General features: G+C 47.1%; 1 protein-coding gene across 7 annotated transcripts in view; it reads left to right on the top strand.

Moving 5' to 3' along the window:
* Positions 1-21: 21 nt before the first annotated feature.
* The window catches only part of KANSL3 (KAT8 regulatory NSL complex subunit 3), a 31,557-nt gene continuing 15,893 nt past the window's right edge, over positions 22-15,685 (top strand). For 2 of the 7 annotated variants that reach the window (XM_081017313.1, XM_081017308.1), the window contains exons 1-14: positions 701-850; positions 1,522-1,806; positions 2,686-2,856; positions 3,817-3,907; positions 4,165-4,350; positions 5,383-5,514; positions 6,155-6,271; positions 7,410-7,511; positions 7,670-7,741; positions 9,693-9,767; positions 10,012-10,169; positions 11,806-11,869; positions 13,050-13,253; positions 13,858-14,023. In XM_081017313.1, the coding sequence (XP_080873439.1) occupies positions 1,589-1,806; positions 2,686-2,856; positions 3,817-3,907; positions 4,165-4,350; positions 5,383-5,514; positions 6,155-6,271; positions 7,410-7,511; positions 7,670-7,741; positions 9,693-9,767; positions 10,012-10,169; positions 11,806-11,869; positions 13,050-13,253; positions 13,858-14,023 (1,756 nt within the window). In that variant the 5' untranslated portion in view covers positions 701-850; positions 1,522-1,588. Of the gene's footprint in view, positions 363-696; positions 855-1,521; positions 1,807-2,685; positions 2,857-3,816; positions 3,908-4,164; positions 4,351-5,382; positions 5,515-6,154; positions 6,272-7,409; positions 7,512-7,669; positions 7,742-9,692; positions 9,768-10,011; positions 10,170-11,805; positions 11,870-13,049; positions 13,254-13,857; positions 14,024-15,685 lie in introns of those variants that run through there. The other 5 variants (XM_081017312.1, XM_081017314.1, XM_081017309.1 and 2 more) reach the window with 5 other exon arrangements.

Below are 15,685 nucleotides of genomic sequence, written 5' to 3'. Positions count from 1 at the left end.
CAGAGACGAAACGTCGCTTTCCCCCTCCCTGGTGTTATTTGGCTTCGAGAATCACCTTCCTCTCGAACTCGGTTCATCTGGGAAGGGGGTCCCGAGTCGGGCCGAGGACTAAAGCAGCGAGCCCGCTTTCTCAGGCGGCGTTTGGAAACCATGAGGAAGACTAGTCGAGGGAGGTGGCATGTTTAGCCTGCAAAAGAGAAGGCTGAGGGGAGAAATTGTAGCCATCTTCAAATATCTCAGGGACTGCCACATGAAGAGGGGACCTGCTTGCTTCCTCCTGCTCTGGAGGCTGGACCTGGACCAATGGCTTCAAGTTACAAGAAAGGCGATTCCGACTAAACACCAGGAAGAACTTTCTGGCGGTAAGAGAAGGACTCCCTCGGAATGTGGTGGACTTGCCTTCCTGGGAGGTTTTTAAGAAGAGGCATGCATGCTTTAATTCCTGCATTGCGGGGGGTTGGGAGCCTCGGGGTTCCTTCCAACTCGACCATTCTATGATTCATGCCTTTTGCTTGCCTGCAGGGATCTCCTGCACAAAACCAGCAGCAACCGTTGCATGTAGATCCCTGGCGCCTGCAAATCTCAGTCCCTTCTTCCCCAGCGGGGCCAAGAGGCCGCCCGAGCTGTGCGCGTTCCAAGTGCCGGGATCACTTCCCCTGACTCAGCGCGGGATCCGCCGGCCGGGTTTTCCTTCTCTCCCTCCCCTTCCAAAGTCACGGGCGGCTCCGGAGAGCGCCGCGCATGCGCAAATGCGCCCGAGGCCTCAGGCCTGCCCTGCCTGGATTCCGGCGAGGGGTTCCGGGGCTTCGGTCCGGCGTTGAGCCCCCTCGCGTTTTTTCTCTGGCCGGAGGTGGGTGAGGAGTAGCTGCTCCTTCTCTGGGTCCAGAAAGAGATTCTGATATCAAGCGCTCATTTCTGACGGATGGGGGGGGGGAGAAGTCTCTCTGGGCGCTTTGTACATGCTCAGGGGCTCTTTTTGCTGCTGCTCTTCGAACTTGGGCGCGCTTCTCGGCTGTTTCTGAGCGGCTACAGCGGCCTTGGTCAGAGGTTGGAGAGAGCGGCGGGGTGATCCTATAATTTTTAGGTCCAACCCTCTGAGGTAGGTTAGGCTGAAAGCGAATTACTGGTCCCGTATCATGCATTGAACTTCGAGAATAATCAGAGATTTTAACCTGGGTCATACTGTAACCCAGTGGTTCTTAACCTGGTCTGGGCACAGGCCCCTTGGGTGAAAGCCACGGACTCCTTCCCTAGAAATATGCACATAAACAGATACACACAAAACTCTGCATGTGGTTGGTTTTTTTTTATTGCATCAGTTTTATGATGTATTATTTTTGTTGATTTTTGTGCCTGATTCATAGGTCATGGAGATAATGACTCGATTGGAGTAACTGAGCAAAATGGGGGCATTACCTCTGTATGCACATTGTTGTTTTCATTTGATGGCTGAACATGCGCTTAACACGGGTAAGAAGCAGATTATTTCACACTGTTTACTCTTTCTTTATCCTTCCCTAGCAGCAAGAATGTGGAGCCGTAAGATTTTATTGTGCCAGTGCTAGTGGCAGAGACATACGACCTAGACATGTCTTACCGAGGCACTGAGCGAGACTTCCAAACCTCGGCAAGGAGGATGGGGACCTCTCTGCTTTTCCAGCTGTCGGTCCATGAGAGAGAACTAGACCTGGTCTTCCTGGACCACAGCTATGCCAAGCCATGGAGCGCCCACCCCGATGCCAGCAATGCCCGTCCCACTCGTCTGCTGTTCGTCACTCCTAAGAGACACCAAGATAGCAACGCCATGTGAGTTTTACTTTTATGTGAGAGTTACTAGGGATATTTTGTGTGCGGGTCTCTGTAATTGCTTTATTTGCCACCCTTCTTCTGAGGATTTGCATGTGCTTCTTTCAAACTAAGCTGAAAGGTTGAGCAGTGGCACCAACACTTATGCTGGACCAGGAGATGGGAACTTCCTGCAGGAACTCAGGAACTTCCTGCAGCCAATCAGAAGCCATGATTTGGTTTTCGAATGTTTTGGAAGTCGAACGGACTTCCAGAATGGATTCTGTTCGACTTCCAAGGTACGACTGTAGTAGAATGCCGGCCTTTGCCTGCCAAAGGGCCCAGGCACAGGGCTGGCCCATCCATGAGGTAGACTGAAGCAGCTGCCTTAGGTAGCAGAATCCAAGGGGCTCCTCCATGGGCAGACCTGCCTTGCCACTGAAGAAGTGAGGAGAAGTGGCTGCGGCAGCTTCTGAGTTCTAGTGAGATTTCGCTGGAAGCCACAGCTGCATAACATTGCTAAGCAAGGCTTTGGTAGAGATGGTAAAGGGGGTGCATAGCATGCACAGGGCAGCACCTAACTCTTTTGCCTCAGGTGAAATGGGAAGGGCCACCCCTGGCAAGAAATAACCCCCTCAAGCATCATCTCCAGGGAGTGCTGGGGAAGACTCCCTGTCTGAAATCCTGGAGATCCACTGTCAACCAATGTAGACAAAGCCGAGCTAGCAGGACCTTTGTTCTGATTCAGCTTCCCATTTACCCCAGCTTACCCATTTATCCAGAGCTCCCTTTTTGCTCAATGTGATTCTTTGTATTGCAGGTACATATAGCTTTTATGGGGTGGGAAACGGAGGCTGATTGCTCTGTTCCATGACATGTCCTTGCCTTGTCTGCTTTCAGTGAGGCAGATGTTCCCATTGATGTGGAAACAGTGACTCCCACACCTGTGCCCCTCTACGACAACCAGAAAGCCCGCACTGTGATGAATGAGTGTGAGCGCCATGTGATATTTGCCCGCACAGACACTGATACGCCACCTCCACCTGATGACTGGGAGGAGCATATGAACAGGTAATAAATTGGGGAGTGGACAGAAGATTGTTTTATGCTTTGGTGGTGTCATTTCCTTTTTCTTTTTTTTGCTTTTTGATCCTGGAGATAATTTGGGACTAGGCAGTGTTCAGGGTTCTGCAAGTTGGCTTTAATTCCAAAATCCTTGGGTAGTGAATGCAGATCATTGTTGCAAGGTGTGTGTAGACATTTTGGGTTAGCAGTGGGCCTTGGGAGAGTGCATGTGTGTTTGCCAAACGTTTTTGTGGTTAACTTGTAACTGCTTCATACAGGATGATTTCCTGCCTGGATATCACATCAATGAATGAAAACTGTGACTTATTTAGATAGTGGTTCAGTCCTGGCTTATTCTTGCCAACTGTAGTTATAGACATGCCACAGGAAACTCTGGTTAGTTTAAGAACACAGGCTTCTGATCTCCATTTTTGGCAGGTAAAAGAGGAGAGAATGCAGGGGAGTGGGTGAGTCCAGGGCTCACAATTGCCCATTCTTGTAGCATCAAACCATGGTTTCCTCTTCCATCTGATCTAGGCCACAATCAGTACTCTTTGGGTGCCTCCAGCTGCAGTTTTGTTTAACAGGAGCAGGGGTGAGGAACTTCAGGCTCTGGGGGCTGAAGGTGGCCCTCCAAGCCTCTCTAGCTGGCCCTCCAAGCCTCTCTAGCTGGCCCTTGGGACTCCCCCAGGCCACACCCTCACTGCCCTACTGCCCTACTCCTTGGTGGCTTTTGCCTGGCTGAAATGTCTTTTTGAACTCTCATAATGTGTTTTGACTGCCCAGATTGAGAACAGAGAGGTGTGTTCAAATGTATCTAGAAACTGTCCTTTTCTACAAAAGTCATATTTGTGTGAACTGCTCCACCTACTTTTGCTTGTGGTTCTGCCCATGATTTGCATGTGAGAATTCTGCCCTCAGGCTGACCTTGAAGGTGAACTGCTAACTTGATTTTTTCCTTTGCAGATCTGGCTGGACAATAGCCCAGAATAAGCTGTTCAATAAAATCCTCAAAGCTTTACAGTCTGACAGGCTGGCCCGGTTAGCCAATGAAGGGGTAAGAATAGCATTGCTCTTGCTCCCCCCTCTTCTGAGCTTCTAGTCCCTCTGACAGGTTGCCCGTTTTTATTAAATGTGTGGTGCCCTTTGTACCTCTGTGTTTTGTCCCATGAAGTCGGGAAGGTCTCCTCTCTACTTGGACATCTGAGACATAGGCATTGTAACTCCAGGCTTTGTCACTGCTACTTTGTTCTGCGGTCAGCACACTTTGTTATGCAACCTCACTTTGGGTCCTTCTCCTCTGTTTTCCAACAGGCTTGCAACGAACCGGTGCTCAGGAGGATAGCAGTGGACAAATGTGCCCGGCGTGTACGTCAGGCTTTGGCAAGCATCAGCTGGGATACCAAGCTGATCCAGTGGCTTCACTCGACGCTGGTGGAAACCCTTAGTTTGCCTATGCTGGCTGCTTACCTAGATGCCCTGCAGACTCTTAAAGGAAAGGTGAGTGAACATGATGTGTTGGGGAAGGGGTCCCCCCCCCCAACACTTTTTAATCCTTCTTTCCATGTTTCTTCTTTAGGCAAAGCATTCTACTTAAAAGAAGGTGCCACCTCTTTTCCTTATAAACCAGCAGTTCCCAAACTCCCCCTCCCAACCACTTGACATTTTCTGAAGGTCTTAGTGGACCACTTTATCCTTTTTCTGTTTGTTGGGGCTATTGTAATGTGCTGTGCTAGATGTTGCCTGGTTTTGAAACACTGCTTTTATTGCTTTTATTTCTTACATATTGTATTTTATTGTACAGTACGATTGCATTGTGTGTGCAATTAATCTGCATAATTTCAGCCTTGTGTGGTTGAAAGGCAGTAGGTTGAAATCCCACAAATTAATTGCACAGAAAACCTGGCACAAAAAGAAGCCTTGCTTACTGGACTCTAGGATGCTTTCATAAGATGTCTTGGTACTGTCCGAGTTCCCACTTAAGCATTCCAGAGCCTAGTAAGCAAAGTAGAGAGATTGGAAGGCAAGCATGGTTCCATGGGGGACGTTCCAAGAGTGTGGTTTGAGTATGCACATTTTTGCATGTACACTTCGTCTGTGAAACGTAACCCCCATGCAAGTCGTGATCATACTATACCACAATTTGAATTCCATATAATTCTAATTATAAATGAATGCTGACCTTTCAGGTTAATGCTACTTAAGTGCTAGGAAAAGAGCGAACACAAATCTCTCCTTTAAGATACTGTAGGTTTGAATTTCTGTGTGTGTTTGTTTGGGAGTAATACTCATGTATAAGCTACTCATGTATAAATCTCTCAGCTGTTATCCTTTATAAGGGAAGTGGAAGCTAGAGAGCCTTTTTGCTTCAGGAGGTCTCTAGTCGTCATCCCCCACCCCTATTTGGCAGCCCTTAACCATTGATGTACTAATAATAGTGACGAGCTATAGAGTCCAAATGTCTTCCTGTCACTATGCAGAGTGAATGTCTGTGTTCTGGAGTTCCATCACATGCTTATCAATGTGTTTCAGATTCCCATCCTCATCGATCGGATGCTGTTGTCCTCGACTGCAAAGACAGGAGCGGCAGGAGCTGAGGCCCTCTCCCTCTTGCTGAAGCGACCATGGGATCCAGCCATAGGTGTCCTTTCACATAACAAACCAGTAAGTGTTTTGTGGGCCATCAGGAAGAGGAGGGGGTCCTGGGTTTTATTTCTGTGCTGCTGCTGTTTTTCATTTTTATTTTAAGAGCAGGTTCACATGCAAACATGCCAGCTCCTGGAATGCAGCTATCAGCCACTTTGTTCCTCCCTGGTCCTTATTCTTGGCTATAGCTTGTGGTTAGCGAGGAGAGAGCTTTAGCCACAATGCAAAGTTCAGACAACACATTAAGCCAAACCTTGGCTTAGATAATGAGCTGAGCTGAGAGGGCACTCTGTTGCAGTGGGCTTTTGCCAGGAGAAGGAAGAGAGCAGACACGTGGAAATGGAGGTGGCTGGGAGCTAGCAGATAACAGAGATAAAAATTGAGGTTTAAAAAGGCCATTGCTTGTTCCCCTCTGAATTAGTCAGTTGGGGGAGGGCAGCAGATATATTTAGCTGCTAAATTGGGAAAAGGCTGGTGGTTTTAAAATCCCAAAGGCAGTACAGAATGTCTTCCCTTGACTGAAGACAGCTTTGTTTGTCAAGACTTAAACTGTATCTCAGTAGAGCAACCGTGTTTGGAGACGTGGTTGTTGAAGGGGCTGGAGCCTCTTTGAGAAGCAGCTTTTTTTTAACCTCTTGGATTTGTTTGTTTTCCCAAGAGCAAGTTGCCTGGTTCTCCCCTCATCCTGTTGGCATCTTCTGGACCCTCCAATTCAATGTTTCCCACTTCTCGGCGGCATCGATTCTGGCAGTCACAACTCTCTTGCTTGGGAAAGGTTTGTGTCTCTTCACCACCCTGTTCTCATTCTCCTACAGCAAGCTATGTCCCCTCCCTCCCCGCCTTCAGTGCAGTTGCAGGAACCCCACAGACTCCTGTAGACTCGCATTCCCTTCTTGGATTGGATTTAGATGGAAAACAAGTGTAGAATAACCATTTGCGGGAGAGGGAGATCAGGCACACATGAAAGTGGAAGTACTGGGAAATACCCTGGGCAGGTAACAGGTGAATGGGGGACACTTCTGGGCTTCATGTCAACAGTGTGATGCAGCAGCAAAAAATGCTAATGCAATTCTAGGCTGCGTCAACAGAAGTATAGTATTCAGAACAAGGGAAGTAATAGTACCACTCTAGTCTGCCTTAGTAAGACCCCGCCTTGAATACTATGCCCAGTTCTGGGCACCACAGTCTGAGAAGGATATTGTAAAGCTGGAATGTGCAGAAGGTGGTGGACAAGATGATAAAGAGCCTGGAAACCGAGCCTGATGAGAAGCAGTTGAGGGAGTTGGCATGTTGAGCCTGCAAAAGAGAAGACTGAGAGGAGATGGTCATCTTCAAATATCTCAAGGGCTGTCACTGTCACATGGAAGATGGAGCAAGCTTGTTTTCTGCTGCTCCAGAGGGTAGGATCCGAAACAATGGCTTCAAATGACAAGAAAGAAAATTCTGACTTAACATTAAGAATAACTTTCTGATGGTAAGAACTCTTTTGACAGTGGACTGGGCTTCCTAAGAAGGTGGTGGACTGCTCTTCATTGGAGGTTTTTAAGCAGAGGTCGGATGGCCAATCTGTCATGGATTCTTTAGCTGTGGTTCCTGCATTGCAGGGGGTTGAACTAGATGACTTTTAGAGTCTCTTCCAATCCCACAGTTCTGTAGGGTATTTGTAATCCCACATCAGGCAAAAAATGTCTGGTATGGGTAGAGGGATTCAGCCCAACACCATATAAAAAGCTAGAACCATATTGAGGTGGAGTAAGACACTCCAGATATTTACAAACTCAACAGTTTGCAGAGTCCCAGATCTTTGTGTTTTTCCCCTCCAATGAAATTCACAGATGTAACTTTTGGTTGCAATATAACTTGGACTGTGATGGAATTGCTGTTTAATTTGCTTGTCTTTGCTTGTCTTGCAGGTGATCCCTGTTGCTACCCATTTAATGAATAACGGCAGTGGTGTTGGAGTGTTGCAATGCCTGGAGCACATGATCGGTGCTGTGAGAGGCAAAGTTATGGAGGTGGGTACAGGAGTAGTAGTAGTAGTAGTAAATCCAATTAGTAGTGTTGAACTTCCCTCAAGCTTCTATAAATCCAAAACTTTTCAGTTGGATATGCGTGGCTTCCAGTTTGGAAATTACTTAACTTTTGAATTTCCCGTTTTCCCTTTCTTTTCCAGATCCACAACCATTTCTCTCACAAACCAGTAATCCTCATTGGCTGGAACACAGGAGCTCTGGTGGCTTGTCATGTATGTCGCTCTCTTGTCTATACCTCCAGTATTACTATACTAGTTTACTGCAGGAAATCGCAGCAGTGTGGTACGTGCAGAATAAAATCCAGAAGGGAAACCAAGGCATAGGACCTGAAAGTATTCTGCTCCCCAGCTTTCCCCAACCTGACACCCTCCAGCTGCTTAGGACAACAGCACACATCAGCCCCAGGCAGCACTGCTTGGTTGTCCTAGCAGGGCCTGATGAGAATCCTCGTAGAATCAGAATTGTAGAGTTGGAAGGGTATTGATTGTCAGGAGATTGTCCTACACTCGAGTAGGACCCTGGCAGAGACACAAGCCCGACTGGCATGTTCTCTCCCTCCTGATCGTTCAGGAGCTTCAAAAGCTTTCTTCAGCCCAAACATCACAGCGACCGATGCCAACAGACATCAGCACACTTAGGGATCCACAGAGTGTTCGCAGTTTGCGTAACAGACCTCAGCAACTCAGCATTTTAGCTAATCTACTTTATTTACATATAAACACACACGGAGCTGACACAAAACCCCACATATATTAAGTAAAATAGAAACATTACCACCCAACCCCAACCCCACTCATCTCCCCCCCCCCACCTCTTTGCCCCTATTCTTCCTAATGTCTTAACAAATGAAACCAATTTGTAAAAAAAAAAAAAAAAAGTTACATGGGGGGGGGAAATACGAGAAAGAGACATTGCACATACCTTGAATAAAAATACGTTAAAAAAAAAAAAAATAAACACACACAGCGCACTGCAACATGGCTCCCTCTCTCTCTAGCATCAGTTAGCAAAGAGGAAAAAAACAAAGGACAATAGTCCCACTTCACTGAACACAGTAACACAAACATCATGTCTCCGTCACTTTCCATTTTGTGGAGTCAAAACATACACCGTCATGTGATAGACAAAAATCCCATGACTGCAATCACGGAGCAGGAATTCTAACAGAAATGTCAAGCTCGCTGGTCGGTAATTACCTGTGTCTCCTTCCCCCTCCCCTTTTTGAAGATGGGGAGAACAATTACCTGCTTCCAGTCTGCAGGGACGTCACCTGTTCTCCATGAATTCTCAAAGATCATAGACAAAGGCTTCGAGATTACAGCCACAAGCTCCTTTAGTACCCTTGGATGCAGCTCAAAACATCTGGAGAGCATCAGATTTGGGAAAACTGTTACACTGTGTTAGTCTAAGCAAGCTCCTCTAACGATGCAAGCTACACTTCCAGGGTTTCTTGGAAGAGGAACTAACTGTTAAACCACCCTGAGAATTGCAGCTCTGTGAGGAGAGTAGGGGTCTCCTAACAACTCTCAGCATCCTTAACAAACCACAGTTCACAGGATTCTTTGGGGGCATGACAGTGCTTTAAATGAATAGTGCAGATATAGGGGCCTTAAAGATTCTAAGTGTACTGTACTGTCTCTGCATTTTGGAAAAAGTGAGCACATGCATTAGGAAGGAAAAGTCTGATTTTACTCTTCATTGTACTTGAAAAGCAAATACAACTGTAACAGATTAGCCACAGAATCATCTTTACTGACTACTGGACATGGATTGCCAGTTGAGCTACATAGTCCTAGAGTAATAGAATTGTAGAGTTGGTTTGGCCCCCGTGGGTCATCTAGTCCAACCCCCTGTAATGCAAGAATCTCAACTAGTTCATACATGGCAGGTGGCCATCCAACCTCTGCGTAAACACCTCCAGGGAAGGATTGTCCACCGCCTTCTGAGGGAGGCTCTTCCACTGTTGAACAGCTCTTGCCCTCAGAAAGTTCTTGAAGCCATTGGTTTGGGTAATACCCTCCAGAGCAGGAGAAAACAAGCTCATGTGGCAACCCTTGAGATATTTGAAGATGGCTATCATATCTCCTCTTAGTTTTTTATTTACCAGGCTAAACATATCCTGTAGTAGTTATAGAAATATGACCCCTTTGTTTCCATGTCTAGGTTTCAGTGATGGAGGATGTCAGTGCTGTTGTGTGTCTTGGGTTCCCTCTCTTAACTGTGGATGGGCCCAGAGGGGTAAGCATGAAATTGCTAAATTTGAAATTGTCAGCTAATAAACTGGTTTTACAGCATGGCGTGAGGAGTGGATTGCTTTTTGGCTACATTACCAACAACATACCAGGAATGCTTTGCATGTTGGTTCCCTACTTTAAAAATATGTAGCAGATATGAAGGTTGCTCTTGCATTCTGCCCAGCAGCAGCAAAGTGTACCCTCCTTATCACTTCTAAAACTAAGAGATGTGTTGTTTTGCGCAACAGGATGTTGATGACCCACTTCTGGACATGAAGACTCCAGTTCTTTTTGTGATTGGTCAGAACTCCCTTCAGTGCAATAGTGAAGCCATGGAAGATTTCCGGGAGAAGCTTCGAGCTGAGAACAGCCTAGTCGTGGTTGGAGGAGCTGATGATAATCTGAGGTGTGTTCAGCCAGGGCGGGTTTATTGTTAGATCCAGGCCATGAGGTTCTTTGTTAAAAAAAGAACCTCGGTTAGGGATACTGTATGTTGACCTGCAAAGTTAAAACTGCTTCCTGCTTAGAGGTTTTAAACCACTTTTGTAAACCGCTTTGAAGTTTGTTTTTTTACAATCAAGCAGTGTATAAATTTTGTTAAATAAATAAATAATGAATAAAACCTCTGGAACTTGCTCCCCCCTCCAAGGAGTCAGTGATGGCCACCTACCTGGACGGCCTTAAAAGTGGATTAGACAAATTAATGGAGGAGTGGGCTGTCGGTTGCTACTAGCTACGATGGCTATGCTCTGCCTCCATAGTTGGAGGCAGCAATGTTCCTGAATACCCGTTCCTGGAAACCCAAAATGGGGAGAATGCGCTTGTGCTCCAGTGCTGCTTGCGGGTTTCCCTCGGGGATCTGGGTGGCCCCTGTGAGAACAGGAGGCTGGACTAGGTGGGCCAGTGCTCTGATCCAGCAGGTTCTTAATGTTCTTAGAGTGGGTCTGGGGAAACTTTTTCAGCCCGTGGACCACACTCTTTTCTGGGCAATCTTTGGGGGCTGTATGCCAGTTGGTGGACAGAGCCAGAGGCAAAAATGGGTAGAGCAAGGAATCTAAATCTTACCTTTGCACAGTAGCCTATAAGCACATACTCCTCGCTATCCTTCATCTAGACCAGCAGAAGGCATTATCAGAGTCCAGAGGTGCAAACTCTCAAGAAAGGTGCAAAGTAGGACCAGCAAGGGCTGTGGGCTGGGGAAAGAGTGTGGTGAAAAGCTTTGAGTGCCCCATTTCCCCTTCCGCAAAGCCGGAGGTTTCTCCATCCCTGCTGCAGATAAACTCAAACAAATTTTGATTCAGGAGTGTCAACTTGAATAAAATGCTGGGGGGGGGGGAGGTGAGCCCCGTTGCACACAATCAGTCACATGATGTGGTGCATGCACACCATTTGAGTGGCAATGCCCAGCAACTTTGGGTAGCCCACCCCCCTCAGATATTCTGTGGGAGGTCAAAGGGATCTCAGCACCTAGGAGTTGGCATGTATGTCTTGATTTAAACTTTGAAACGACACCGACGCACACATGAAGCTACCTTAACACTGAGTCAGACTGATAAGTCCCTCCATCCATCTGCCAGTGTCGTTCACCCAAGCACCCCTTAGCTGGAGATGCCAGAGACTGGACCTGGAACTTTCTGTACAAAAAGCATCTGCCCATAATTCACTGCCATAAGTTAGGAAGCTAAGGTACACAAGAAAATGGGGGCACATAATGTGAACAGTTTGAACAATGGGACGTGCAGTTCATAGTGGACAGGCTAGCTTAGTCCCCTGGCATTTGCCAGTAGATTTAATCAGCATTCTTGGTGTTTGTATTTGGTGAAAAGCAAGTGTCGCTTCTAGTCAGTTAAGTCAAGTCAGCCTTGATTCCATAGAAATCCAGAGCAGGTAACTTTGTCCAAAGTTGACAAAAACATCGGTAATACCAGATTGACCTTCAGGGGTCATCTGCTACTATCAGCTTTCTGACTGTGAATTGGGAAGGAGAAGGAAATAAAAGGAAGTGTGTGCTTTGACAGATTTTCTGTTTTTCTTAATAATAGGATTAGCAAAGCCAAAAAGAAATCAGAAGGCCTGACTCAGAGCATGGTGGACAGGTGTATACAGGTAAACAGATCTCCCTACTCAAGTACATGACATAAATTATGAGGTCCTAATCACTTCTCTGTGCTAAATAATTTTGGCAAAAAGCCAACCCTAACCTGAGGTCATCCAGATGTTTGGACTATGGCTCCCACCAGCTGCAGCCAGTACTGCCATATGGTACTGGGACTGATGGGAGCTGTGGTCCAAAACATGGAGGGTAGTTTCAACAGTGGAATGGGCTACCTTGGAAGGTGGTGGACTCTCCTCCATTTTTAAACAGATTCGATGGCTCTCTGCCAGGGATTCTTGCATTGCGGGGGGTTGGACTAGATGACCCTTGAGGGTACCTTCCAGCTCGACAATTCTATGATTTTATTCAACTCAGTCCTATTCAGAGTAGACTCAGTGGAATTTATTCACCTGTTAGTTCATTAAGTTCAATGGGACTACTTATAGTGGTGTAAGTACGGTGTAAGCCCTCACCTGACGCACCTAGCCACGCTTCCGCATTTCAAGTCCTGCCCAGTCTACTCTTGGGTCTTGATGGGCAGAATCCAAAGGTTCTCAAACCCTTGTCTCTTCGTCCCTTGTCAGTTGCAAGAGAAACACTTGAACCTATCCAAAAGCAATTGTGCTTACTTGAGACAAGAGTCACCACTGCTGGGAGGGATCCAAGGGTGTCACAGGCTGGCAACAAAGCTGTGCCAGGGCAGGAAATGGTTTCAGGCCTCCAGTATAAGACTGACTGTCTCCTGTTTTAGCAGGGTGCAAAAGTGCCATCGCTCAGTCATGTGTGGAAGCCTACCAAGAGGCTGGTCACTCCTGCCGTAATTCCCTAATCTTCCATATGGCTTCCTGCTGCATTGCGTCTTCATCGCTGTGCTGCCACACAGTGGAAAGCAAATCTCTACATTGCCCTCTTTGGCAGAGGTCCTTCTGCAGGGACCAGCACATAATCCCTTCTATTGCTCTGAAGGCCCCCTTAGCACATTTCAGCACATTAAATTTTCTGTTGGCATAAGAATAGTAAAAGTAAGTATAAAGGGAAGGACTGGGAGTTGTGGCCTCGCATATATATACATATAGAGAGAGAGAGAGAGTTGGCAAATAATTTGAACTACAATAAGATTCATTTAGACCATTTGCATGTTTACTTTGTGGATGCTCTTAAGAACCTAACCCTGTCTTCATGCCTCTGCAGGATGAGATCGCTGACTTCCTAACTGGAGTGCTCACCCGGGCAGACAGCCATTCGGGCTCTGACCCTCGGGACCTAGACGCTGAGAAGAAGAAGAAAACAACACGTGATTTGGCCAGGCGGGATCTGTCCTTTGACATGCCAGAAAGAAGCAGCCGGCCAGCCTCCCCTGCAGCCAAGGTCCCGGCTTCACCTTCTGGATCAGAGGTAATGACAGTGATGGGGAAAGCATGTGTGCTTGCAAAGAGTTGCAGTGACAACAGCAGAATGTGCCAAAAGAAGAAAGATTCTGGCACCTTCACACTGCAGCTTTAGATTTTCCCAGGCATTGCCCACACAATTCTCAGGTCCACTTTTGGAACCCTATACCACAGGAGCATGGCCAGCCACATTTAGAAACATAGATTAAATGTGCTCACCTTAGTCTGCTCTTCTTTCTCGCATTTAGCTTTCTAAAAAACAAATTTCCAGCTTTTATAATAAGGGTCACTTAGGTTCTGAGGGCATTTGTCATACTTGTGAGATGTGAGCATGGAACTGAGGGATGCAACGAGCCCTGTATATGAAGGGTGGTGGAGGGGGGCTGATAGTGAGACCCATGGGTAGAGAAGCAAGGATTCAGAATTCTTTGGAGGATTAAAGGAGCCAGTAGCAGGGATGGGACTCAGTCATGAGAGCAGGGAGGTGTTGGGGTCCATTGCTTGCCATGTCATTAGTTTTCCAAGTCCACGATCCTAAGCATTACTAAACATGTTCATTATAGTGCACCTATAATGGTATTTGGGGTGGGGGGGCTTTTTCCCTTGGGCAGGACCTCTCCAGCGTATCCAGCAGCCCCACCTCCAGTCCTAAGGCTAAAATGGCCACTGTGTCATCAGTTCAGAAATCCAGTCAGATTGGGGCTACCCAGTTGCTGAAGAGGTCCGTGCAGCGGACAGAAGCTGCTGCAGCAGCGCTGACCCACAAGCAGGCTCAAGGTAAGTCTGCCTGTTTGTCTTTGTGAGGCAGCTTTTCGCATCCTGGGAATGCTTAGACTGGGGCCTGCGCAATGGGCAACATTCCAGGTTTTGACTCCAAGCAACACCACTTTCAGAAAGGGGTCACTTCCTCCAGATCAGAAACAGCCGCTTTAATGGGCCTTTGGGGTCTTCTGTTTAGTAGCTTTTGTTTCCTTCCTGCTCTCCGGCTGCTGATTGTGGCTTTTGTAGGCTTATAATGTGCCCCTGCAGATATATTTGTGTATCCTCATCAGTTGACTGGGTAATGGAGTATCAGAAGCATATGTGATGGTCTTGTATGTTGAGGGATAGAGATATTCAACAGGTGCCTTTCATCCTGCATGGTGATAAGCTTGTGAAGGCTGTGCTTTGTGGCTTGGTCTGTGAGGTGAATGCAGGTGACTCCAAGGGAGAGAACAGCACCGATGATAGATTGGCGGAGGGCGGAGCAGGAAGTTTTCTCTCATCTTCAATCTGGTTTTCTGCGTGCCCAGTGCAGCTCAGCAGACCTGCCAGCTCCCACTAGCGACCACTCCTCCTCTTTGTCCCTGAAAATACAGATCCTTTCCCTTGAGCTTTTAATTGCAGATCTCTGCTGCTGGGACTCTTGTCTTTGGCAGCAGATGAGTTTCAGCCCAGACTTTGTTTCAGTGCTGCCAAGCTTTACCCTTTCTTTGCTTCATGCCTGCTGTGGAGGGAGGATGAGCTGCCATTCACTCTGTATAGCAAATGGGCAGGATAATGGAGCAATACCATCCTCATTACAGTCATCCCCTAAATTAGAACTGGGCAGGAAACTTGATCAGAGAAGGGTGGAGAGTCACAGCTCAATGAGCTATGCATGCAGAAGGTCCCAGTTCCACCCTCCTTCCAGATAAAGTGGAGCTGTGGTGGGGGGTCTGGGAAAACTTGAGACCCCGGGGAGCTGCTGCCAGTCAGAGTAGACAATATATACAGAGCTAAATAGACCGGTAGCCAGACTTGAGCTAAGGAGCTTCCTGTGTTCTTAGCTGGGCTACCTTGGCTGCCACTTGACCCACAACTGTCCTGTGATGAGATTGTGTTGCACATTGCAGCTCAGCCTTTGCCAACTTGCTGCCATCCAGATATATTGGACTACAACTCCTGTCAGCTCCAGCAGCCCTTTGCCTGATCTCACTTGGGCTGATTGGAGCTGTCATCCAAAACTCCTACAACTCCTGGAAAACACCAGGCTGGTGAAAGCCGATGCAGCTGGAAATTGCTGGTGCCAGATTGGCTGGGCAACTTACTTTTCTCATAGTCCCCCTTCTCCTTCTCCGTCTGGCCTCTGTTCTCCTTCTCTAATACATGAAGTCATGGGGTGGGGGAGAGACAGCATTTTTCAAGGGTTGAAACAGATTGCCCTGTTGTTTGACTCCTATGGTCCTTGTCACTCTGGCCTTTGTGGCTGTCAGCCAACTCAAATTCTAGGTCTCATTGTGAAACCTACACTGAATTGTGTATGAAGGCATCACTCCTTCAGAAAAGCAGCAGTAAGTGCTAAACACCCTCTAAATAAATCTTTATGCTTTGATTGTTCTAAATTACAGATTTAGGCACATCCTAGCAGCAGATCAAAATAAGTGCATGTGTGGCAGCATGGTCACTCCTTTGTTTTGT

This window comes from Podarcis pityusensis, assembly GCF_964106645.2.
Source record: "Podarcis pityusensis genome assembly, chromosome: 8".
Classification (NCBI taxonomy): domain Eukaryota; kingdom Metazoa; phylum Chordata; class Lepidosauria; order Squamata; family Lacertidae; genus Podarcis; species Podarcis pityusensis.
The sequence above is the reverse complement of the archived record's forward strand: the minus strand, read 5'-3'. Positions and strand labels throughout refer to the sequence as shown.